Genomic DNA, 26,552 nt, shown 5'->3' with positions numbered 1-26,552 from the left:
GTTTTCTTTGATTAACAAAAAAAATATAGCATACGAAAAGATGATAAATTTATAGGGAAATAGGAGTATTTGATTTTGGAGTGACTTGGGAAAAAAAGGTCTTTCAATGGGAACTTTTTTATATTATGTGAAAGGCAAATACACTAAATTGGTTCCCTTCCCCATAATATAAAAAAGGTTCCCTGAAATAAAGAAAAAAGTAGCCCAAAATCAAAATTTTCAGGGAAATAGTTCATGATAATATTATCGTAAATTGAAGTCAAAATAAAGGAAAACTGATTGCTAAGGAAAATTTTCTATCTTGTCGAAAAACAGAAAACTTGGAAGAATATATATATCAATATATGAATTGCACCATTTTCTACAGAACATAACGATAGTAAAAGTAATTCATTATCGTGGCAAGATCTATAGGTATGCCATGCCGTATGCCTATTTAGTTTTTCTATCATGCTAGTATTCCATTGAAGCTTTATTTAACTTTTGGAAATTGAAGAATATTAATCCAAAAAATATTTGTTAGACTTTTGTATACGTAGTAGGAGTACTCCTATATTACAAACATTTGGCATTTGTACGAATTTCCCGATTTGGTATGTTGAATATGAAATATTCGTGTCATTTTAGTTCATAGTAGGAGTAATAGTATTTATAATCCAGTGTATATGAAAAATTGTCATAGGTTTGAAGGCATAAATTGTTGAGTCAGAAATACAATGAAAATTGTGATAGGTTTGAAGGTAATTAATTGTTGAGTGATAGTAGTAAGGATGAATGAAGCCCTTATAATATAAACCGAAAATAAAAATATGCATTAATATTTGATACTCTCCTAATAGAGAAAAGGGGGTAACAAGTAGAAGCTGCTGGCTGCAGCCGCTTCAGCTTCTTCTCCATTAGTTAGTGTTCCTAATTAGTGGATAAACAAACACAGCAAGCACATACAATAGAAAGTAGAGCATCAAACTAATTTTGCTATTTTTTACAAGTAGCTATTTTCCTGATCAGATCAGATCAGATCCTCAAGTTTTACCACGTTCCAGGCGTTTGAAGTGCGACTACTCTAAAGGAAAGGGCCTGCCCCACCAAGACCGCGTTTGATTGCCAATTTCTCCCCCAGTTTCGACTGAGTGGCTTCTTCCACTGCATCTTGGCTCCTTTGCTGATCAGCACCAGGTTGAAGTAACGGAAATCGTTGAGCGTGAATCTGATTCCTCCTTTCTTTAAAGTAAGGATAGATAACCACTGAAAAGGTATTCCAAGAAGTCCTGCAAGTGGACGTAGGGTTAGGCACGTGCAGTTGAGCATGTTATTACCCAACCGCGATATAATCGGGAATGCAAGAACAAGTATTTTATATGCCTAATACACTTGAATACAAAATCGTCCCACCAAAATTTGTGTAATATATACAGACAGAACCAAGAACCAAGAACCTTCTCAACTCCGAGCACGAACCACTAATCAAAGTCTGTGGAAGAATAATATATTTAGTAGCGACATTGCTTCAAATAAATTATCAGAACATCTCGGCAACTTGCTTCTTGCCAATGATATATGAATACACACAAGTTACCGCAGTATCCTCTTCTACAGACTCCTACTGCCCTGCACTAAGCTGACCCTCATATTTTTAGTTGCCTGCAGCTGCCCAAAAATTAGTCCTCTCTTTATAATAAGCACACAAGCGTTTCTGTATTGATACCACCAGATATATAGCATTGAAGCAAAAACCATCTTCTTTTCATGATGCAGCAACGTCTCTTTTCTCGTTTTCCAATTTCAAGGGTGCTGTTCATGAGAATCTTGAAATCGGATTGCAGCTAGTACATTTCACCATTTTGAGTCTCTAAATTGCTTGAGCCTCCTTAAATATAAGAACATCATCACGTGGATGTGCTTCTTCTACCAGAACTTTTACTTCATCACCTACTTGCACACCTAGAGATACCCAAGCAGAACCTTGTATTCCAACCTGCACAAGCCATATTATGATCAATACAAAATGTTGTTCTTATATTATTCAATTGTTTCTTAGAAAAAACTGTCATTTACAACTCACCAACAGAATTGAGCTAATACTAGTTCAGGTTCAGCAGCATAATCATTTTCAGATCCCCTTAACTAGATGGGACTGATATCTGAAGTTCTATTTTCATTGGTTATAGATTATTTTTCAACTACCAGTAATAGCAGTATACGACGTCTTACTAAAAGTGTCTTGATTGAGTGTTAGAAATTTGACATCATCAAGGCAAGTTGAAACAGCTGAGTTATAGTCGGAATGTAATAATTCTATCTGTTCTCTCAGTTATAGAAAATCTCAAATAAAGAGGTGAAGACAGGCAATTCTCCAAACAGCAAGAGGTTGTTAATAGAAACTAAGACTTGTATGGTATAGAATTTCAATCTACTCTGAGTACCTCCATCAAGAGTATTGCAGCAACTCTATCTTTGATGAATCGAAGGACCAAGGCAGAAAACTTCTTTTCTTTTGGTTGTCGTCTCAGGTATTCTATCATCCAATAGCGGAGACTGCTAGAGCTAAGCCGCCTCACTAACCTTATATTCATATTTACCAAAGAAGCCATCCCCTCCAGCTGTCCTGCTGAAAAAGGAGGAGAATCTCCCCTGAGAAATGCTTTTACCTGTATAAGATAAAATTATTGTAGTAAGAAAGAAATTACAACTTCAAAAATATGTTCCAAAAGACTAGCAGTTGAGCTTTCAGGTCATAAGGCTTGTTAGTAATACCTATGGACTATATTACTGATGTAGTACATCAATGAATATAATAAATCCATAACCACTGCAAAGTACGGAGTACCTGATAGTGAGCAAGTAGATCCATATATCTACGTATGGGAGATGTGAATTGAACATATCCAGGAAGTCCTAAAACTCCGTGGCGGGTAGGCTTCCTGAAATCAAATTCTGCAGCACGCATGGTTTTAACTATAGCAGAACTCCTAACAGGGCCTTCAGGAAGATGAGCAAAATCAGATATATCAATATTTGACTGAGGTTGTCCCCGGTAAGGTAAGGCAATTTTGTTCACAGAACCAAAAGTGGCCATAACTTCGCCACAAAGTATCATCATCTCAGATACAAGACGCATAGCAGGATCTGCCTGATTCTCCACATACAGCTTGATCAAGGGCTCTGGATCATCTGGGTTGGTCACCTTGATTCTGGCTTCTAATGTAGATGCGTCTATTGCACCCTACAGAAGGTACTTCACATCATTCACATAATGAGGTAAAGGAAGCATTACACAAATGAAAAACAAAGTATCTTCAAGCCACGGAAGAGCACAGTTTGCAGTAAGCTTTTTTCATAAAATGAGAGACATCAAACACATTTGGGACAAAAAGGGACAAAAGGGTTCCTGACGTAGATTTGCACCAGAGTTATCTCTAGCCATCAATCAATAAAATGATAAATACACAGAGGATGAGTGTTGCTTTAGAAGTGACATATTTAAGTGTAAGACGGATAGTGTTTTATCCAGGTTGAGACTTGTTAAACATGCACTACAGTAGTTAAATATCAACATCATAAACGGATCTTAATTTGTTATGAATAGTAAACTAGATTTCATATAACTCAATCAACAAGAAAGCGGGATTTGCCTCCTATAAGGCTAAACAACTTTCTGCAAACTGTCATGGTCAACAATTTGACAGTATAACGTTTAAAACTATAATTTTCCCAAGTAAGAAAATTGGAACGAGTTGATTACATCCAGATTCATAAAATAGAATCCACTTTGCAAAAATGCAGAATGTTATTGACTAATAGTTTCAGAGATGACACAATATGCAAAGGAGAAACCATAAACTTAACCAAGAAAGGCTGAATTAATCTCATAGGAATAGGAATACTGACCTGCCTTCGACGCCATTGAAATCGCAGTGTAGCAGCCTCTGAAAGAAGTCTGAGTTCAGCCTCCTCTTCCAGGTTCAAATGAAGGAGTTCTGTTGCACTCTCATAAGTTAACATATATGTTGGTTTGATGATTGAGTTTTCAACCGAGTATTCTGCAATGCTGTAAAAAACAATTAAAACAATAACATCATATTCTGAGGTACATTATATAAAAAGTAGTGACATAATCTCATTAAGTGAAATCTAAATGCAAAGTTTGTTCTACACTTTTGCATAGAGATAGATGCAAGGAGCGATCAGATTAGACAACCACTACGACACTCGGTAACTCCACCCAAAAATCTTCAAAGACATTTGAGTGATGGGGAAATTATATTTTTTTGGACAGAGGTCCCAACTTTCTGCCTTTTTTTTGGCAGCTTTTTATTGTTGGGGAAGGGGTGAAGAGGAGGATACAAACATCAGTTCCACACGATGATTCAGCCTACCTCATATCTCTGCCAAGGCATACACAACTGCAGGAACTCTTATCAACAGTATACAGAAAATTCTTTCAAGTTTCAAGCATGAGGAGATGTTTTTATATTGATATCTATAGAAGTATTCAAGTATGACCAAGATTGTGAATCAATTGCTTGTTGAAGTAAGTCAAGTGACCCATTCATCAAGAGGCAGACAAAGTAAAAAGAAAGGGCTGGTTTTTAAAAAAAACACCCCTTGTATGTGCTATCTCAACAAAGGTATTTAACTGGAGTATCATTTTGTTTTAACACATGATCAGATCAGAAAAGAAAATTCTTCAAATCTATCTAAAATTAACTTCTCAAAGACAACTACTGCTACCATATCATTTACCAGTGCTATAGTTCACCCACTTACCCACCATCACCATGCAGCACAACTGAAACTGTAACAGCTTTGCAGTGCTTCCCTTGCTTCAAACTCATGCCTTCCATGGCTAACTTCTCAGGGAACATTGGGTATGTAGCAGATGGTAAAAAAACAGAAGTGCTCCTCTTCATTGCCTCCCTAAAGATTAAAAATTATATTACAAAAGCCTCAGAAAATCAATTATGGGAACAAAAAATAATAAATGCACATGCATATCAGATATACTTGTCTATGATGCTTCCAGGCTGGACCAATCTTGTAGGGTCTGCTACATGGATCCAGATCTTTATACGGCCGTCCTGAAGCCTAGTTGCACTCAGTGCATCATCAAGCTGCACATGCTTCCTTATTAGCAGTTTTCGACTAACTCCTCAAGCATACAACAGAATTGCATGCCTTAGTAATCATGAACAAAGATCCCGCTAAGATTTACAAAGTGTACCTCATCAGCTTCATCAACATCAATGGCATAAACCTTTAAGTGAGTGAGATCTATCCTCTCAACCTGACAATACAAAAGGCAGAATATGTCCCTGATATTAATATAAGACTACGTTGCAAATCGGTTTCATGTGTTTGATTCAGATAGGTTAGAAAAGATGAAAGATATGTTCCCAGATGCCATCCGTTTGACCGACTCAATCTGATATCTCTTGGCTAAGATTGAAGAGAGCCAAGAATGCATGGTTGCATAAACCAGCAAAGCACATTGTCTATTGAAGAAGACTACTGAGTAATGAGTTATAATACATGATAGAAGGCTATAAAAATATAAAGTTCCCCGTATGAGTTCACAGGTTTTGAAACTGAGACGAAACAAAAACATTAGTACAAGTTGGATTGCAGGAAAAATATACGAGTTGCCTCATAGATCCATGCATAAGGCAACACAAACCAGAAGGCGGAAACTGAAATAGTTAAAAAGACAGCACAGAGAAAAAAAGCACCATGACGCAGTTCATGCGTCGCATTTACCAACTTTACATCTAATGTGTGTTATGACTAAAGAAACTTAAAATTAAAATAAAGCAAGCAAACCTCATCTTGGTCAGGTGACTCGAGCAAAAGCCTTTCCGCGGCCATTAGAATCTCTTCTGCATAATCAGTATGAATGTTGAGCTTCAGTATATCAAGATTTACGTGTACTGGGAAATAACCAATATCGATGAGGAGATTCATTGCTGCTGATGCTGTTTTAGGAAGTCCTATGGCCTTCAAAATCTGCTAGAAGTAAAGCAAGCATTCAGGAATCCTTCAGTTAACAGTTCTGAAAGTTGAATCATGTGGTGTTTCCATCACAGCATTATGGTGCATTATTTATTTTTTACTGAACTATCAGTAAAGTTATTTAAGGCATATAGTATGGAATCATCCCTAAGGGAAATTGTCCATTTGCTTTCATTCTCTCAGTCTAAATTATCAAGCATGATGCAATTAAAGACAGAAGGATGAGAAGATGAAACAATTTACCATCCCAGCAGTCTTCTTTTCATCTTCATTCCTACAATCATCAATTGCATATGCTTGAAGAATCTCAATTTTTGTTTGATTTTTCTCTTCAGAGCTCCACATGGACTTCGGGGGCTTCGCATGAAACTGTGCATCCCTGGCAGATCTCAGTAAATTGACAAACTCTTCAAGTTCCCTCTCTGCAGCCTCTTTGGCGTGCTTCCTGTGCATAAGTTCTTCCACCTATAAAATGAAGCTCTTTACCCAATTCAGATTATTTGCACAAACAAATGACAATGAGTCATGATGCAGCACATTGACCTAGAAAACCATCATCCTAAGGGAGTCAAAGTAATAAGTAATATAAATGCACAGCTGTAAAAACACCTGAACGGCAGGTCTTGGCCCATAAACGGAATATGAACCTTTAGTTTCCATTGTTGTGAAGTATATATCATCCTTCGAAAGCAACAAATGAGCAGAATAGCTCTCCAGAGGTTCTGCACTACCAAACATCATCTGGTAGAATGAACTTTTGTCAATACAGTACTTATGAATGCAAAAGTGATCATGCAAAAGGTATACCTCTGCAAGCTCTTCCACGGTTATTGATTTATTCTTTTCAACAAGTTCAATCCACGCAAATTCAAGCAGTGCTGGGTCCTGAAAGAAAACCACAATATTGTCTATCATCAATGAAAAACTAATAAGTTTAAACTGAACTACCACTAAACTCAGAAACTCTAAATATAGCACACCAGATTATCTTGTGCTTTCTGAATAAAGTCTGGTATCTCCATGTGATCAAAGTCCTTGATACCCGGGACAATGAAAGTAATTTGCTGCGGCTTGATAGATGCCATCGCACCATTCTACAGAACAAGAGAAATTGGATGCTTGAGAGACAAGGTCCATAATAAGAAATCAAAATCAAATATTATAAACCTAGCAGCCTATTCCACACACGGCAGTAATTGTTTCATTAAAACCTGATCAGAAACCATCCAGTTCTTTTTGCCATCTGGTTTCTGCACAACTGCTAGTAAGACCCTCTCCGAGTCCTTCTTGAACTCTAGCAACAATCCTTTCTGCAGAGTCTTCTTTCCAGGCTTATTTTCAATAAGCTGATCACCAGTTCCCAATCCCAATCTGAAGAATACTGCCATATGTGACCATGATAGCTACATGTTGATGTGGTGATGCAAACATAATATAGGAATGATATTCTAAGCAACAGTTACTCTAGACTTGTTTCATCTGGAGTGTTACTAAGCCAGGTACCTACATCAGGGCCTCAGGCACATTTATCTTATAGTATAATCTTAGTAAATCAACCTTATTTTCTTTATAAGTTCATTGCAACTTTAGAAGATAAAAAAAAATTGACTAACATATTTTACAGTAGTACCATGGTGTTCCGATCCTAAAATTGGACACTCTAGTCAAGTGCCAACTATATACTTTAGTCATCATCTTATGGATGAATTTAATTCAGACTACCTATTAGTCTGTAGTCACACTTAAACGAAGTGCGAGCAATAAAAACTAGACGCTATTTCGGACTGTTGGTGAAGTCTATCTTCTATTGTACTCCCTATTTAGCAATGTGTTCCACATTGATTTCGGTCTGTAACAATCTGATCGTAAGAAAGATATAACGCCCCAATTTAGCAATGTGCTCCATAAAATTTCATCTCGGTGCTCCAAACTTGATTAGATGACTAAAACTTCCAAATAAATGATTTTAAGAAAGATAAAGGGTTCAATTGGACGATATAACTAATGCAATTGCAAGCGATATGTTTATAAAGATGTTCAGGTTTGGCGGAAAGAGGAAAAAAACAAAAATGCAGTAAACATTTCCTTACTTATTTGAGGCGCGAGCTATACCGCGCTTCCGGATTGAGTCGAGCTCCTCCATCACCATATCTACAAGACTCTGCGCCGAGTACCTCCGAACCGCCTCATAGCCAAATGATATGAGGCGACAACGAAGTCGCCGGGAAATTGAGAAGCAAGTGGAGGAGTGCAAGTGAACATGATTATGGTGGCGCAGGCAACATCTGAGGGCGGCGGGCGACGGTGTCACTGTGCAGCAGCGGAATCCGCTCACGAGGCGAACCGCCATATCTCCTAGCTTCGGAACCGGGAAAAAATCATGAATTGCAGAGTTGGGGGAATGATAGAAGAGGATTGGTGAGCAACAACGGATATGAAGCTCTATCAATTGCTCGTTGTTTTCTTATTTTGGGTTTTAATAATTAAGCGGCCCACAACCCCAAACTTGGGCCAACCATTACATTGGGCCTCATACTAACTGATGGTATACGAGTCTGAATTCAACAATTATAGAGTCTTGCATAACTGTGAAATTTTAAGGTCTTGAGAAATTAGGATTCCAAATGTGTGCAACTTTTTTGGTCGACTCACATATTCAAGGACAACAGAATCCAATCCGATCAATACTTGCATATATGAAGGATTCAAGTTAAGCAACTATATCTTGCAACTCTCACTTGTTACACATTAGGCCATGATTGACATATTAAAATCTGTTTTGACTCGATGCCTATAAAAATGGTAGTCCCTTCATGCATTTGACACACCATTCTTTACATAACAAAGCATACCTAAGCTATGCATAAGTTCACATTCGAAGTTCGATCCTCACTCCTCATATCGTTTGTCTGCGGTGCTGTTATATTTAAGACGAAACCGTTTCATCTTTACAGACGACACAATAAAATTGAAAACACTACATGGGCATAAAGTCTTTCATCTATTACTTACGCAAATGTAAATAATATGGACAGGTATCACTTACGTTGACGGAATACTAGTTTATATATACTCATGTCAAGCCAATATACATGCGACGGGATCAGGTTCAACTGAGAAACTTCAGTCGAAATTTCATGAAATTACAAGGAACCATAGATTTGAACCTCTTTCAAACAAGCAGATCCCAATTGTAGAATAAGTCCATTTTCAGACAGATACAAGCTAAAATGCTAAACATTTAAGTAAGACTTAACTTTATTACAGAGTTATTGCAACCTTTGTGCTTGAGGTTGAATCTCTGAAGGATTAATAAGGCCTTCCAAGACAACAAGCTCATCCAACAGAGATAGCTTCTCCTCTTCGAGGGTCTTCACATCATCCTCAACTTCCTTCAACTCCCTTCCTAATCCAAAACTTTCCTCCTCCAAGAGCAAATACTTTCTCCTAAGAGCTCTGTACTCGTTACCTGACGTCGAGGAGTCTGGTACCGAATCCGGGACCAATCTCTCTGGTTGCAGCGATGGTGAGACTTCTCTGGCGACACCCCTTTTGGGGGGTTTAGGCCCCTTTTGGCGGGAGAAAGTCTGTATCTCATTGGATCTCTTCATGCTCATGCTCTCCCCAGGCGATTGAAACATTTCAGGGTGCTGTAACGAAGCCTTCTTTTTCCTGGGCTTACTAAGCAAAGCATCTGGCACGTGCTTCTGATCTTCCATTTGAGTCTACGGGTGCTCAACACTGATACAAATCAGAAGAATGAGGGGAAACAAGCACAAGGTTAGCTGACTGTGTAATCTACAAAAGAATTGAGCCAATAACAATTTTCCAAAAAATCTAGAGCCTGGTGCTGAAACATATGCCATGAACAACTCAAGTAACTGTAAAATGGTTTCCAAGGCAAGCTTACAAGAAAGTGGATGAAAGGAATAAAATATAGATGCATTGCAATGGACCTTGTCACTACACAAGCAAAATAATTACCATTGAGATATATAGCTGCAACAACAATATTGTGGCATCCGATATTAGATGACCGGAGTTTATGTAAAATTCAGACGAGATTGCTTTCCCAGTTTCAATAAATGCTCTTTCTAAGGTTAAAGTCCATAACATTAACACAGTAAGGAGGAAGAGCTTCAGCTATAAGCATGCTTTAACAATGAAATCCAACTTTAATAGTACTAAAACAACGCAGAATCACGGTTACAAACTGCAAATCACGAAGATAAGGCAGGATTATCCCATCAAAATTGTATTTTTCGCCCATTCCAACAAAGAACCTGTGTGAATCCGGGTGTTCAACATCATATAATATAACGTCATCATCGAGGGTTATAGGTTGATTGGGGTCCGAGAAGAGGGCGGAGACATGGCATGATTTAAACAGTTATCATATAATACGTCACAAGGTAATCCACAAGAACAAGTCTTGGACATATTTATGTTTCTCTCATGCCATGGCATCTCGACAATTAAGCAGCTCAGTCATATACACAACAGAAGATGAAATTAAACACCCAAACATTTCCTACAAGTTACCTAAGGTGTGGATGATCACAAGCAAGAACCAATCAGAAGTAAAATTCAGTAATACCAAGCTCTCAATAGAATTTTAGGGCAAGTGACAGCATTGTCGAACTAAGCAGAAATCGAAAAAATTCAGCCATAATAACTGAAAATTGAACAGACTAACCAACGTCGCGCAGTCAAATCGAGAGATGCCCTTAATAGAAAATTTCCGTCTCTCTGTCACCGATCATCTTCTCGATTTCGCATATTGTCTGGTCCAGATTTATAATTATAATCGCCTGTTCGATTGTGGGCTTCACTGTTTATTTTATATGCTATTTATATCTTGGGCTTTTTATTAAATTATAAAAATTTGATTTTGTTCATTATCTTTAAATTTGAGTATTATATTATGAAATTTTAATTTTTATTATATATCCATGTATAAAATTGTGACATTAATTTAAGTATATAATTGAAAAAAATTGAAATTTATAATTTAACGTTCCAATTTTAAATATTATAGAATATATAAAAATTTGACTAAACTTCACAATTAATGATGTGGGAGATTTAGTGGATTCGTTAGCTTCAATTAGTTTACTTAATTTTTTATTCTAGGTGTATGATCAAATACTAACTAGGAATAATTTACAATAATAATTAATAACTAATTTCAATTTTATATGTTAAAAATATCAATACAAATACACAAATTTATCAATCTTCTTGTGTTGATAAACTTATGTTTTTGTGTTGATATTTAAATTTACATGTTATATGGATATAGTTATGTATTTGTATTGATAATTTTAATATTCAGAATTGAAAGTTATTAGTTATTACTGTAAATTAGTACTCCACCCGTCCATGAAAAATAGGGCACATTTGTCATTTTGGTTGTCCAAGAAAAATAAGGCATATTCAAAAAATGAAAGTTTTCAACAATTTATCTCTTACTTTTTTCCTTTCTCTCTTACTAATAATATAGACCTCATATTCTGCTAACACTACTTCTCTTTTACTTTTTTCCTTTCTCTCTTATTTTACTAATTCTATATTAAAATTCGTGTCATTCACAAAGTGCCCTATTTTTCGTGAACGGAGGGAGTATTATCCTATAGGCTTCTTTTATTAATGATGCGAGGTGATTTAATGGTTCGTTACCTTCTTTTAGTAGTCCATATTACTTTGTCTACAATATATTCCATAATAAAATATTCAAGGTTGGGTATCAATCTGACACGCAGATAAGTGTAAGTTACATCAATCCGGAATCCTGAGGATAAAAAAGTATTTATCAAATTACATTTAATTTACATATTTTATGTGAATTATATGTAATATTACATAGATCTATTATTTTAAATGAAAAGTAATCCACGTAATCATCTAAATAGATCAATTATGGACCCGTTTGTTATTTCGCAATTTCCATTGTGTTACCCCAAAAGTAATTACAGCATACATATAAAATATTTTAATGATGTTTCAAATATTCTAAAAAAAATTCAAATTTGCATAAATCATACAAAATGTTTCATTAATGTTTAACTTAATATATTTATCTCAATTTGTCAGCCCTTATTTGGCCATTTTTAAGATCAACTTCCAACATTAATTGAACGTTTTGTATGATTTATATAAACTTAGAATTTTTTGTACTAGTTTGAAATATTGATAAAATATTTTGCAGAGAGAAAAATGAAGTTCTTTAAATTTAACCCGGGTTCTCGTGAATAGGGGTGGGAATTCGGGTATCCATGGGTACCAGACCTGAAAAAAATGGGTACCCAAACCCAAAAATTGTCCTAATGCACACCCAATACTTGATATGTTTTTCGGGTACCCAGATACCCGCCACTGGTATCCAAACTCGATGATTGGGTACCCAAATACCCGACTATTTACATATATTAATAATCAACAAACAATTTAGAATGAAAAATGTATTAAATTTTTTAAAGCTAAAATTCTCTTTATTCATTGAGAATATTTTATTTTATTTTTGTTTTGTATGCTAGTATGTCTTTTTATGAACTTAAAAATGTCAACAGTATTGCCGAGGGAGGTCAGACTAACCGAGAGGCGATGACATAGAGTATCTGTAGGCGCAAACATAATAGATATAGAGACTCGAAGAAAGAAAGAAATGGAATGAGAGTATAGTCACTTTAATGGAGAGTCGGATGATTGACTAATTTATAAATATTAGAGAAAAATAACCTAATTAATTATAATTAGGTAACTATTTTATCCCATACCCAACAACCCTAAATGGTTAAGCCTAATAAAAATTACACTAAATAGTAAATCAGGTATTCGGGTAATACCCGATATCTGATTGGGTTACCCAATATCCGACTTATATTAAATTTCATTACTCGATCTCATACCCAATTTTATTGGATATTGAATATTCTATACCTGGTGGGTATGGAATTGGGAATGGGTAAACCCAATACCCATATTCCCACCCTTACTCGTGCAAGGACAACACATATCAAACAAGTAAAATAGCAAGACTAAAAAGCCCTCTCTGAATCTGACGAGCAAACGCTCGTCCCTGACAAATGAAGAGGCGTGGAGGAGATGCCGTCGCTGCCCAAGCAGGGATCCGATATCCCATACACGCCAAACACTACTCATGCGCCGCCACGTACGCTATGCCTAAGAAAGTTACCTCCACCTCGCAGCCGGTGATGCATGGCATCTCCCGACAGCGGAGCACAAACAAACGACCCCAATTCTCCCGACAGCGGAGCACAAACAAACGACCCCAAGCATGCCCCGCTAGACACGTTTCCCACCGACAAGGTACTAATGAGCGGGGGGCGGCGGAATGACATCCTGTCTCCCGGACCTGCCCGGGGGTCGGCGGTATGACACTATTTTATGGTATTATAGAACGGACCCTACAAATATATTTTTCATGTTATTTTCCATTAAATTGGGCGAAGGAAGTTTACATTGACTTACGCTAGTAAAATTTTAACAATTGCCTAATTTCGCCGCCAACAATTGTAAATTATGCCGATTAATATTACACTGTTAATTCCAGTTAAAATATGATTATGGTTTGTAGGGAAAAATCGCCCACCGTGGGGCTCGAACCCACGACCACAAGGTTAAGAGCCTTGCGCTCTACCAACTGAGCTAGACGGGCAGATATGAGTTTGATTTGCTTTTTAATATTATAACTAAAAGGAAAAGTTTTTGTGCAGTGTATTATCAAAGAACATCGGAAGGAATTGTGCAATTTTCTTAGAACTCCAAAAACTAAAAGCGCACCTTCAGTTTCCAAACGGAAATGGCCACACTATTTGCCGATATAAGGTAAATTTGGCCGAGTAAGTTTATTCTTTCCGAGATTACATAAAAATGGAATTGCAAATTTATCTGCATCTTAAATTTGAAACGGGATTTATATAATCATACCACACCACATACTCCATTTTAATTTTTTTATTTATACGACCTTTTGAACTATGAACACTTGCAATTAGATATATAATGCAATCATAAATGGCTATTCATGAAAAACCAACTTATTTAAATAATAGGATTAATGTTTTGGTAGGCTATAAATTGCTATAAATCGTCGAGCAAGCTAACACAATTTCATGCCAAAATCAGCATGTAACTCAATTTATAAAAAATAGAAGGTGTACAACCCTATATGAACGTCTGGAGCTCAGTTTTAGATTAAATCAACATGGGAACTTTAGTGATGGCAACGTCAACTTGGACAAATTAAGCTGTAACGATTTGTTTTTGAGGATTTGAAATACACATTTTAAAAAGTCAACCACCTGAAACACACAGAATTGTTATAGGGGTTTTGACTTTCATATCTTCAAAGTTTTCTAATCGAAGCTATTCTAAAGTCAAGCATTAAAGGTCATGTTTCAATTTAATAAGAAATAAATAATTTTGTTCTTAAACAATAATAATTCATAATAATACAGTAAGAAATAAGTATAGTTTATTCTGTAAGTAATTTATACTCCCTCCGTTTTTTTAAAAATAACAACTATTTCCATTTTGGGTCGTTCCTTAAAAATATAAACTTTTGAATCTTTATATTTTAGGACATGGACCTCAAAATCCACTAACTCTACTTTCACTACTTCTTTCTCTTCCCCTCTCTTACTTTACTCATTTTTCTTTTCATCTCTCTTACTTTACCAATTCTTCTCACTTACTTTATCAATTGTGCATTAAAACATGTACAGTTTCAAATGTTTCTATTTTTTGAATACGGAGAGAGTATATAATTTTATAGTACTACTTATAACTTTGTACTAGTTTATACTTTCTATTTTTGTACTAACATACATGTGTGCAACAATATATTTGTACATGATTTAGATTTATATCCTGAAAAACAAGACTGAATAATGAGCAACAGAACTTGAACTTTTTTTTTTTTAATCTTTTGAGTTACCTTTTAAATAATATACTATGTTCAACTCGTGTATATAATTAATTAGTGGAAGAGCATAAATTGTGAATATCGCCGCCCTCTCATACAAAACATAACATATTCCCCTTTTGCACGAGATGATCAGTTATGTGTGGGCCTCGAATTAAACGAACCATGATTTATTATTCTCGGAGATGAAGTTATCAGGGAAAAGACAAAATTTTAAAGTAACCAAATGATCTTGCTAAAATAGAGTGACAGATTTGGGGGCACCGCAATATGCAATAAATGAAGTGAAAATAATTAAATAAATACTTAAATAGGGGAATATATAAGTTGAAGTTGTACTTTTACTTTATGCTAATATTCTAGCAGCATTAAATTGAAACGAATAGTTCGAGCTTAAAAAGGAAAAGAAACAAATGGAATTGTGTATCATAGCATATTGGAAATATAAAATGACACGTGAAGTTTTAGAGGATTAGGTGATATATTTGTACAGTTGAACTCGCTTTCTCTTTGGAATTGTGTCCTCACACTTTCATCTTGTTCAATAATGTCCTCAAAATTGGTCTTGTATTATAAATTATGCCCTCAAATTCTCACAACGTGATGAGATTCAATTTGTTTGTCAAATTTTGAATATGTAAAATTCGAGGATCATCGAATAATATTAAGTGATATTTCGAATACTTGGTTGCAAAAACAACTAATCACATATTTTTTTGTTAATATACCAATCTGGTGGAACCAATAACTATTCTCCATGCTTGAATAATAAGGTATCATGACTTTTTTGAATTAGGGATAGGCATAAATTAAAGAAGGATAAATTCTGCTTATTCTGCCATTTTAAAATTTAGTCATAAAATTGAAATTTAATATTTTTCTTAAAATTTTCATGAAGTATAATTTGGATGGTATTTGAAAAGTTATACAAGGACGAGACTGTCAATGAATTTTATTATTTTTGCCAATAAACCTAGCAAACAACTTAATCATATCATATGTGTGCCCAAATCAACAACATACTATTTAAAGTTGCGAGACATAATGGATTTCGACAAAATTTATAATTTTTCCGGCAATTTGAGATTTGGAGTTTACCAAATAATAAAATTTAAGTAAATTAACTGCGGAATCAGCGTTTCACCTCGACAATAATAGCAATTTCAAATTGCAGTTGGAGTCTTTTGACTTTGCATTTATAGACTAGGCATTATTTATAGTGTCCACTCTCACTAATAAATTATAGTACTATAAGAATTAGTACTTTATACACTTGGATTTGTATAATCCAAATACACGCCGTTTCAGTATTCGGTATTCTGTATTCTGTATTCTGTATTCTGTATTCTGTATTCTGTATATGTATTCTGTATAGCATAAAACCCCACACGCACAAGAATAATAGTAACGCATAATCCTATATTCACTAAAATAAAATTCAAAGTCAACGCCCTTTTATGCCACAGAACTCCAAAGAATCGAATATTTAAAAACAAATCCAAGTGTTAATTAAAAAAGTCAACTCTCCTCTCCCTGCACACCCAGCTACATCTCTTTCTCTCTCTCCTCTTCACCTCCAAATCATGAAGTTTCACCTTCCTCTGTTCTAATCCCACGCAGAAACGACAAAAATGGGCAACGGAATCGGAAAACTCAGCCTCTGCTTCTCCGGTGACATTTCCCGTCGGAGAAAAGACATTGCTGTCTCTATGTCTGACGAAGGTTTGGGCCACTCTTTCTGCTATATTCCATCCGATAATCTACAATCCCCAAAAACGGCGGCCTTCCGTTCCATATCCGGCGCCGCCATCTCTGCCAACACCTCCACGCCTCTCTCCACCGACTCCTTCGCCTACACCACGCTCGACAAAGCCTCCACTTTCGAAAGCTCCGACTTTTTCTCCTCCACCCCACTCCAGCCAATTCCCAAGAGCTCACTTCACACAGTCAAGTCCGGCCCGGTTATGAAGAGTCCGGGCCCGGGATCCGGGCCCATGGAGCGCGGCTTCTTGTCCGGCCCGATCGAGCGGAGCTTTATTGCCGGGCCTTTGGAGAACCAGCTTGATCACCTGCAAAGGTACATGCCTAAATCCAAGAAAATGGCTCTGCTTAAGAATTTCAAGAAGGCTGTATCCAAATCTCTGTGGAGTTTTAATAGGGAGATCAGTGTTTGTGAAAGAGATATTATCAATAGTGGGAATAGCAGCAGCACAATTACTAGTCACAATTTGAGTAGTGAGATTAGCTTGGTTGATGAGAATGATGATGCTGGAGATGAATGTAATCTGCAGTGGGCTCAAGGGAAAGCTGGTGAAGACAGAGTGCATATTGTGATATCTGAGGAGAATGGATGGGTTTTTGTAGGGATTTATGATGGATTCAATGGCCCTGATGCTACTGACTTTCTCTTGAACAATCTTTACGCCAATGTGTACAAGGAGCTCAAAGGGTTGTTGAGGTTTGATGGAGGTGAATCTTGCGAAAGAACTGTTAACAGCTCTTCCTCATCCTGTAAGAGTTTGGATGATAAGGAGAGGGTGGAGCTGGAGAGGAAGTTGAGGGAGAGGTTGAGCTATTTGGGACGTGATGGTGTTGTTGATCATTCGGTTGTTCTTGAGGCCATGTCTGAGGCATTGAGGAAGACGGAGGCCTCATATTTGGAGATTGCAGATATGATGTTGGTGGAGAATCCGGAGTTGGCTTTGATGGGATCGTGTGTCTTGGCAATGGTGATGAAGGGAGACGATGTTTATCTGATGAACGTAGGGGATAGTAGGGCGGTTTTAGCACAGAGAAATGACAGTGGTGGGAAGATGGTGCTGGTGAAGAAGGATTGTGATGAATTACTCTATGGTTATGAATATGATAGTGTACACTATTTGAGTGCTTCTCAGCTTACAATGGATCATTCTACTTCTGTGAAAGAGGTAAAAAATCCTACCACAATCAAATTGTTTATATTCAAATTGATGAATCTTGAAAATGTTGTTTTCTCTTAGGAGGTGAGGAGGATTAGATATGCACATCTAGATGATGCCTTTGCAGTTGTGAACACGAGGGTGAAAGGCTCACTCAAGGTCACCCGTGCCTTTGGAGCTGGCTTTCTCAAACAGGTAGACGTCGTCGTCTGGATTTCAGAGTTGTATGTTTATTCGTGATCATGACTTACAAATGGATGTGCATTTTTCTTGTTCTTGTGTTTTACAGCCCAAGTGGAACAATGCACTCCTAGAGATGTTTAGAATTGATTATATAGGAACATCACCCTACATCACATGTTCGCCATTCCTTTGCCACCACAGGCTACAAAAAACAGACAAATTCTTGATCTTGTCCTCTGATGGCCTCTATCAATACTTCACCAACAAAGAGGCCGTCTCTGAGGTTGAGACGTTCATGTCAATGTATCCCGAGGGAGACCCTGCTCAGCATCTTGTCGAGGAGGTCTTGATCCGCGCTGCTAAGAAAGCTGGTACAATCTTAAACAACACAAGCTACACTACTATATCTACACAACTGATCATATGCCTAATTCTAATACTACCAATGTATGCAGGAATGGATTTCTACGACTTGCTTGAAATCCCACAAGGGGAACGGAGGAGGTACCACGATGATGTCTCGATCATCATCATTTCTCTCCAAGGAAAATACGGCGTTCATCAGTGTAAATGCTAGGTAGAACCAGAACCGGAAGAGGATCATTTTTGTTTGCGTGGAACGAGGGTGTTCGTAGTTGTAGCATAAGATTAGGTTAGATTTTCCAACGTAGGATAGAAGACAAAGTGTGATGTGGGGGAATGTAAATGCTTATAACCCCTTTTTTTTCTTGAAATGTTACACGTTTTTGTAAATTGTGGTGTGCCATTGATAGAATATCTCAAATATACTGCTCCAAATTTGTTTGTATAGCAACCAGTTGCTGCCTTTGTTTAAAACTAAATAAATATACTGTATTTTAATCCCTTTTAATTATTATTATTATTATTATTATTATTATTATAAAGTTGATGGATTCAGTAATTGGAGATGGTCAAGATGAACTCATTCCAAATATATATTGTTGATACATGAGTTGTGATTGCATTTGAATTTATTCCGAAAAAGAACCCCTTCAAGTAGTTGGCCAAAATTGTAGACATGAGACTATGAGAGAAGAGTCAAGACAAGAGGGTTTGAAATATACAGAAACAAAGGTCATAAAACCACACGAAAAAAAGAAATACTACTAGAAAAAAATGTTGAAATTAAAAACATGCATAGGTCATCTAGAACTAAAAAAATAGACATCTAGTACTAAAAAAGCAGACATAATGGTGTAGTTAAAAACTTACTTACTCCACTTATGATAATTGCAAAATTAAACAGAAACCTCGTTGACCAAAACAAAGAGGACAAAATGTATAGCTAGAATCCTTATTTTAATGTCATTTTTGTGATGCACATACAAATTGGATTAGGTAAAGAGGCTTCTAGTGAAAGTTAATAATTTTTAAAAACTATAAGACACACAAGTACTATATATAGTTTATCAACATATTTAATCTATTGAACGGAACTTTGAAAATTGATTCTCGGACTATCACTGTCAATTTTGGCATGGATCATGCTGGAACTACTTTTTCATGCGACACTCCAATCAGTTATATATATATATATATATATATATTCAATGTCGAACCAATGTTAATGACCGAACTAGAGAACAAATCATGTCCACCCATTTTGTTAATCTTATGGTCATAATTAAATCTCTCAATTATTAATAAATAATGAATATATTGAATATAATATTATAAAATAAATGTGTGGGATGATTTTGTCATTTTAACTTTTTGCAGTAAATGTCATTTCCTTGATTTGTGTCTAGTTATTTTTGGAAGGCATTTCACACGAATTTGATGCCACCTGCACGAGTTAATTCATGTTTTAAAATATATTCACACATGTTAATGAAGATTGCATAATTTCACATGGTTCTATGTGATAATTTTCAGATTCTAATATCTCTACATAAACTAGACACAAATCCATTCATTTGCAATCTTCATGTTGATATGTTACTGATACTCACACGATTCTAAGACACTCTGCATCTTCCATTGGATGTGCTAATTTGCAGAGTTCATTCTCTCTATATAATCTAGATCTAATTCCATTCATTCGCAATCTGCAGCTATCGCATCTCTACTTCTTCGTCTTATTTGGCTGTATGAATTCCTCAAACATCTTTACGCATAGAACAGACTTTACTAGTTCATCAATGGACGACTCGAGCAATCCTTCTCACACAACTGAAGTGTCTCCCGAAGCAGGAAAAATACATGGAACTACTTCTACAGGAACTATGAACGACAATCATGGGTCTATTTTCGATGAGTTACAATCTCCGGTTGGCGGCTCACTTTTTGATTCTGACTCCGATTCATCCGAGGATGAAGAAATAGAGACAGGTACTAGGAATACTTCTTTTGTTTATCACAGTTAATATTTGTCCTATAAAACATACTGATGTATACTTTTAGGTCGTTGAAGTGAATTATGTTCCGTATTGGCTGAAATAAATTTCTTAATGAGTGAACTTTTTTTTTATTCTCAGTGTCATACATCCCTGAATGTCCTTCCCAAATGAAACCACATATTGGCCAGGTTTTTCATACCTTAGATGATGCTACAGTCTTCTATAATAAATATGCACGGCAGGTAGGGTTTGACACCCGTAAACATGGATCTAAAAGGGTTGGAGATCTGGTCACATGGCTATACGTTGTGTGTAGTAGAGAAGGTGAGAAGCGAGTGAATTATAAACAGCCTGAGACTAAACGTAGACGTTCATCTAGAAAGTGTCTTTGTAAGGCTAAAGTTGCTTTTAAGTTTTGCAAGGGTACTGGTTATGTTGTTAAACAGTTTGAAGAGCGACATAATCACGATATGGTTCAATTACGTCACAAGCGATTTATGAGGCTCAATCGCAATATCGACCCAGTGCATCAGAAATTCATAGCAGATTGCGCAAGTGCAAATATCGGTCCCACGTTGACTTTTAGTCTGCTTAGCGAGGTATTAGGTGGTTTGGATTACGTCGGATGCACCGTTGTCGAGGTTCGCAACTATAGGCGTGATCTTAGAGCATATGTGGATGGTGCTGATGCGCAAATGGTATTGAATGATATGAAGCGGAAGAAGGAGATATGTTCGTCGTTCACCTACGACTTTGAGGTAAACTCTAAGGGTAGGCTTACACGTCTTTTCTGGTGTGATCCTATTGCCAAGCACAATTACCATTTGTACGGTGACATTGTCTCTTTCGACACAACCTACTCAACAAATAGGTACGACAATTAGTAGTCTCTGTTTTAGATTGCTCCGTTTTGTTTGATTAGTCATATTTGTTTATGTTTGAATGATGAACTATTTATAGTTCCAGGTGATACAACATAATTACGTGATGAACTACTGTATCCACTATGATATGTGTTCCTTTTTGATGGAATGTAGGTATTGTATGATTTTTGCTCCATTCACGGGCAAAGACAATCAGGGCAGACCCGTTACATTTGGTGCAGGATTGTTATCGAAAGAGAATGCTCCTTCTTTCGAATGGTTGTTTGAAAAGTTTGTTAAATGCATGGGCGCTGCTCCCAAATTGATCATTACTGATCAGGATTTGGGAATGAAGGTGGCTGTTGATAGTGTTCTAGTTGATACAAGACATCGATGGTGCATGTGGCACATCATGTTTAAGGTCGTTGAAAAATTACCCAAGAATCAGCTCCACAATGAGGATTTAAAGAAGGACTTAAATAAATGTGTGTGGTCGGAGTTGACAGATCCTGAAGAATTTGAAGAAACCTGGAATGAAATTATGGAAAAATACGGCCTTGCAAACAACGAGTGGTTTTCGACAATGTTTGCCAATCGAAAATTTTGGGTATGTCCACAATATTATGTGCTGAACAAATGTTGCTTAGTTATGATCTAATTTGATCTAATAATGAATCTATCTGCATATGCGACGATATACAGGTTCCAGCCTACTTCAGGGATTTTCCAATGAGTTCATTGATTAAGACCACCTCTGTATCCGAGTCTCAGAACAGTTTCTTCAAGAGGCACACTAAGTCTCGATGTAATCTAGTCGAGTTTCTTATGCATTACAACAATGCGTTGGACGCCCAAAGGAGCAATAGCAACAGGTTTGAATATCATGACTCCAACACTACCCCAATGTTGAAAACAAATTCTGCGTTTGAGAGGCATGCGTCAACAATCTACAGTGCCGGTGGGTTTAAGGAAATTCAGGAAGAGATTGAGGAAGCAATTGATTGTTGCACCATGGTAAAGACTTCAAACGAGGATGACACTGAAATATATGTGATCAATGACAAGTTCTCTAAGGACTGGTCCGTTTCTTATTCCGTCTCTGGAGATTCATACGTATGTGGGTGTAAACTATTTCAGAGACTTGGACTCGTATGTAGCCATATTTTTTGGGTCTTACGAAACAAAAAATTGAAGCTGGTTCCTGATCACTTACATGGGGGACGTTGGTTGAAGTCTAATTTTGTCAAGCCTGTTCATTGTGGCTTTGTTGACGATATTGAAAAAGCTATCATCATCGATTCGGCAACACAAGAATGGAGGGATATGCATGGAGATTATTTTGAGGTTGCACAGACTATTAAGGGAAACGTTGACCAAATTCGTGCATTCAGACAAATTATTGCTGAAGGGAAGAAAGCGATATTCACTGAAGGGATTTTATTGTCTATTAGTGATAAGAGGCAGATGATCAAGAATTTCTATGGGTCTCAAGCCCCTAGCGAAATAGATGTCCATCCTCCCGACGTTGTCAAAACCAAGGGTTCAGGAAGACGGCCTCTTACACGCCTTGAGCAAGCTATGAAGATGAAGGCAAAGCCTGGTCGTAAATGTGCCGAATGCGGCGAGGTTGGTAATCATGATGCAAGAAATTGCAAAAAGATTAAGGAGAAGCAAAAGATAAAGTAATACTAAATCAATTTCGTCACGATGTGTTGATGTATTTTCGCTGTTTAACAACTTATTTATATTTTTCTTAGATTAATAAATTTTCTGTTGCAATGAATATAGTTTCATAGCAAATGAAGTATGCCATTCAAACTACGTTCTACATGGATGAACTAATAAGCTGGTTTGTTGAATAAATATCTACACAGAATGAATTATATTTTAATATTCCGTGATCTCTATATATTATCAACTATGTTTGAATGAACTCATAAAATGTTTATTCATATTGTAGTCAAGGTAATTCGTAGAAAATCCATGTTTCTGCAGCCCCCGGTATAATCATTCCATAATAAATTATTTAAGCTAATAGAAAATTAATACACACTGAAACCGTCTCAATATACCAGTTTGGGTTACATTAAGAATAAAACACGGGAAGATTTAGACTATTCGGTGTACAGTTTACGTGGTAAAAATTGTTCAGATTTCAAAAAACAAAACATCACTTCTTCTTTAGGTAAGATGCTATCATCTTTTCAACATCAATGTCCTTGTTTTTGCCCTCCTCTACGTAGTATCTCGTTGTTCTGCGCTTGTTGTTGAGGCATTCATGACTGATTATTGCATTCATCAAAGTTGAACAGTATTTGGCCCTCAAGCTCTGCAGTATTCCTTTGCTAGTTTTTTTTAGCCCACAATTCCAATATTCAACGCGCTCACCCTTGTACGTTTCCATGTGTCTCATCAGAAAGACACCACAATCTTCACCATTCGTTGTTGTCCTCCATGGCATTGCCATCCTCTCTATTCTTGCAGAGGAAATGGTTTTACATTGTTGTACAAGGCCAATCTGTGTCAAATAATGACAGAAAAACAACCTCTGCAGACACAGTAAATCTGAGTTCAGAGATTTATTATTTTGTTAAGTAGGAAGCACGGTCAGTATAGAAGCAAAGAACACTGACCAGTGTCTCTGGAATGTCTCCGTAGTTCTTTGTAATATCGTTGTCGTCCCCATTTTTTGAATTGTCTATAACAGTGACAGCTCTTCGTTGAAAGCAAAAACACACAGCATAGTAGTGTTCATTTGCACATATCGGGAAGAAGACCTATTCAATGAAACAGTATGAAGCATGAAATGACATAGTAAATATTGAGAAGAAAACCTATTCAAATCCAAGACATGCCAGAAGTTCCATTATCCATGTATTTTACCGTTTGCACGTCTACCCAATTGTAATTAGGAATTCCCTTCACTTCGGCTTCTAAGTAGTTGCAAAACTTAGCACATATGGTGTTGGTGTCCACATTTTGAGGCCTTGTCACAATGGTGTACAGCTGTACATTAACAAAGTCAGGCACCACACTGCACGTAGAATTCATGTATATTAACCATTGGTACTTACACACGGGTATGTTGTGAAGAATAGTCGTCTTGAAGAGTACGGTTGTCGCCCCTCTTCCATGTTATTCAGGTAGGAAGCCCATGCATCGATAACTCCAACCACTACTAACTTACGAGGCATTAACGAACATAATTCCAATTTTGTAACTTTGACAACGTCATCATCGTAAACGAGCATATTCCTGCTTTTTAAACACGTGTTGTAGTGGCATCTTCATATATAATAAACCAGCATACTAGTATTCAACAGTATAGTTTGTGTTGTAATTTATTCATTATATATTGTTCACCCTATATTCATTTTATTTCAAATTATAACAAAAAAAGAAAGCATACTCGTCTGTTTTATTGGTAGTAAGAATCCAATATTACGCTTCACTCTCCTCTTGAGATAGCTTATTTGTGAGCTTGGCTGTTCGTACGACGTATGGAGATCGTAACGCGTTGGAAACTTTCCTCTGCGTTCGCTTACGTACATCCATCTTCTCCATCACATTTTTGCTCTACATTTCATAGTAATAAAAACACTTCAAGATAGTGTAACATTCGTTTCAAAATAATGCCATTTCTAACCTGCCTTTGTAAATCCTTACCTTGTTTTTGTCATAAACTACTAGCGTTGTTGTTTGCACTGGACTCACTGAGACAGGCACGCCATCATTTGATTTGGCATTCAAACCCTCAGTCACGAAATCATCATCGACATCTATTTCTTGATACGCATCCAATACAGCCTGTATTTCCGCCTCCACACTAAAAATCTATCCGGAACGTATATGTAAACTTTTTGTTTTAACTATTATCAATAAATCAGGAAGTCATACGCTTAATTTGTATTTGTACCTGCACTCCAACATCGCTTCGCTGCTTATCTTGATGTAGTCTAGCATTGCTATTTGCGTTTTCTACATAAGGGGCAGCGGTTGTCTTCGTCATAACACCCTGACAGTAGTAGATTAAGTTTTCATTGTTTTTCCGAAATAATTCAGACATGCAAAAGATTGTTTCATATCACAGAGTATTTGGTTCATCATATATGATCATCCAGTACACAATTACGAATAGGTTCACATACATTAATACAAGTACCCCATTATAATTTGGCTGCCTTTTCAGCTAGTGCCGTCAAGATTTCATCTTACAATTGTATGCGTTCAATAAACAAAAAGTCATACTTTAAATTAGTATTTGTACCTGCACTCCAACATCACTTCGCTGCTTATCTTGATGTAGTCTAGCATTGCTATTTGCATTTTCTACATAAGGGTCAGCGGTTGTCTTCGTCATAACACCCTGACAGTTGTAGATTAAGTTTTCATTGCTTTTCCGAAATACCTCAGACATGCCAAGTATTGTTTCATATCACCGAGTATTTGGTTCATCATATATGATCATCCAGTACACAATTAAGAATAGGTTCACATAAATTAATACAAGTACCCCATTATAATTTGGATCCTTTTCAGCTAGTGCCATCAAGATTTCATCTTACAATTGTATGCGTCTAATAAACAAAAAGTGTTAATTTTAATTAGTATTTGTACCTGCACTCCAACATCAATTCGCTGCTTATCTTGACGTAGTCTAGCATTGCTATTTGCATTTTCTACATAAGGGTCAGCGGTTGTCTTCGTCATAACACCCTGACAGTTGTAGATTAAGTTTTCATTATTTTTCCGAAATACTTCAGACAGGCAAAGTATTGTTTCATATCACCGAGTATTTGGTTCATTATCTATGCGCATCCAGTACACAATTAAGAATAGGTACACATAAATGAATACAAGTACCCCATTATAATTTGGCTCCTTTACTTGTTGTAGTATGTCAACGGACGTTGTGTTTTTGTCGATGTTGATTCCGGTTGGTGTCATATGCACGCCCTGTCAATTGTAATCACCGAAATCAGTAAATGACCAGATGTCTTCATCCCTAGACCTCCTTTGTTACATATTCTGAAGAATTTTGTTCATCAAAATTCCCCCATCAATAACTAATCAACAATAGGTTAACTGTAGTTCAGTGCGATTGACCTATGTTTCAGGATATAGAACAACTTAGTTTCCCAAATGCGCTTACAATAGTGCGAGAAAAGAGGTTCATTCATTAATATGATGCCAAAGTAAACTCACCCGGCGCGGCACCGGTGTTGGAACGCAACGACCGCTCATCTACAACCAAAAAGAACGAGATTAGTTCAAA

The 26,552-nt window shown here is 36.6% G+C and overlaps 4 protein-coding genes and 1 non-coding gene across 9 annotated transcripts; 2 read left to right on the top strand and 3 right to left on the bottom strand.

Annotated features, from left to right (window-relative positions):
- Window positions 1-791: 791 nt before the first annotated feature.
- Window positions 792-8,440, bottom strand: LOC121748694 (ribonuclease II, chloroplastic/mitochondrial-like). 3 transcript variants are annotated; one of them, XM_042143188.1, is made up of 14 exons: window positions 8,097-8,440; window positions 7,218-7,377; window positions 6,987-7,100; window positions 6,814-6,891; window positions 6,616-6,747; window positions 6,250-6,471; window positions 5,818-6,003; window positions 5,222-5,284; window positions 5,005-5,111; window positions 4,768-4,917; window positions 3,889-4,048; window positions 2,828-3,223; window positions 2,424-2,648; window positions 792-1,975 (listed from the first exon to the last, which is right to left on the bottom strand). In XM_042143188.1, exons 1-14 carry the CDS (start codon window positions 8,354-8,356, stop codon window positions 1,850-1,852), a joined length of 2,379 nt encoding a protein of 792 aa, XP_041999122.1. In that variant the 5' UTR covers window positions 8,357-8,440; the 3' UTR covers window positions 792-1,849. The 3 variants fall into 3 exon arrangements, with proteins under 3 accessions (XP_041999122.1, XP_041999130.1, XP_041999134.1); XM_042143196.1 differs by having other exon boundaries at window positions 5,818-6,000; XM_042143200.1 differs by having other exon boundaries at window positions 7,218-7,387; window positions 8,097-8,230.
- Window positions 8,441-9,048: 608 nt separating this feature from the next.
- LOC121799389 lies at window positions 9,049-10,831 on the bottom strand. 2 transcript variants are annotated; one of them, XM_042198755.1, is made up of 2 exons: window positions 10,703-10,831; window positions 9,049-9,747 (listed from the first exon to the last, which is right to left on the bottom strand). In XM_042198755.1, exon 2 carries the CDS (start codon window positions 9,723-9,725, stop codon window positions 9,276-9,278), a length of 450 nt encoding a protein of 149 aa, XP_042054689.1. In that variant the 5' UTR covers window positions 9,726-9,747; window positions 10,703-10,831; the 3' UTR covers window positions 9,049-9,275. The 2 variants fall into 2 exon arrangements, with proteins under 2 accessions (XP_042054689.1, XP_042054696.1); XM_042198762.1 differs by lacking the exon at window positions 10,703-10,831 and adding an exon at window positions 10,549-10,686.
- A 2,780-nt stretch (window positions 10,832-13,611) lies between these two features.
- On the bottom strand, window positions 13,612-13,684 carry TRNAK-CUU. Its single transcript has one exon. It is a non-coding gene; the product is annotated as a tRNA-Lys (tRNA).
- Window positions 13,685-16,499: 2,815 nt separating this feature from the next.
- On the top strand, window positions 16,500-18,917 carry LOC121799379 (probable protein phosphatase 2C 4). Of its 2 annotated transcripts, XM_042198735.1 has the most exons (4): window positions 16,500-17,880; window positions 17,953-18,066; window positions 18,161-18,425; window positions 18,510-18,917. In XM_042198735.1, exons 1-4 carry the CDS (start codon window positions 16,585-16,587, stop codon window positions 18,629-18,631), a joined length of 1,797 nt encoding a protein of 598 aa, XP_042054669.1. In that variant the 5' UTR covers window positions 16,500-16,584; the 3' UTR covers window positions 18,632-18,917. The 2 variants fall into 2 exon arrangements, with proteins under 2 accessions (XP_042054669.1, XP_042054677.1); XM_042198743.1 differs by lacking the exon at window positions 18,510-18,917 and having other exon boundaries at window positions 18,256-18,420.
- Window positions 18,918-20,216: 1,299 nt separating this feature from the next.
- Window positions 20,217-22,963, top strand: LOC121782376 (protein FAR1-RELATED SEQUENCE 5-like). Its single transcript, XM_042180221.1, has 4 exons — window positions 20,217-20,406; window positions 20,553-21,285; window positions 21,452-21,884; window positions 21,980-22,963. The coding sequence occupies exons 1-4, from the start codon at window positions 20,217-20,219 to the stop codon at window positions 22,961-22,963; spliced, it is 2,340 nt and encodes a 779-aa protein (XP_042036155.1).
- The last annotated feature ends 3,589 nt before the right edge of the window (window positions 22,964-26,552 follow it).

This window comes from Salvia splendens, chromosome 1, assembly GCF_004379255.2.
Source record: "Salvia splendens isolate huo1 chromosome 1, SspV2, whole genome shotgun sequence".
NCBI classification, from domain to species: Eukaryota; Viridiplantae; Streptophyta; class Magnoliopsida; order Lamiales; family Lamiaceae; genus Salvia; species Salvia splendens.
Note: the sequence above shows the minus strand (reverse complement) of the source record. Positions and strands in the feature narration are given on the sequence as shown.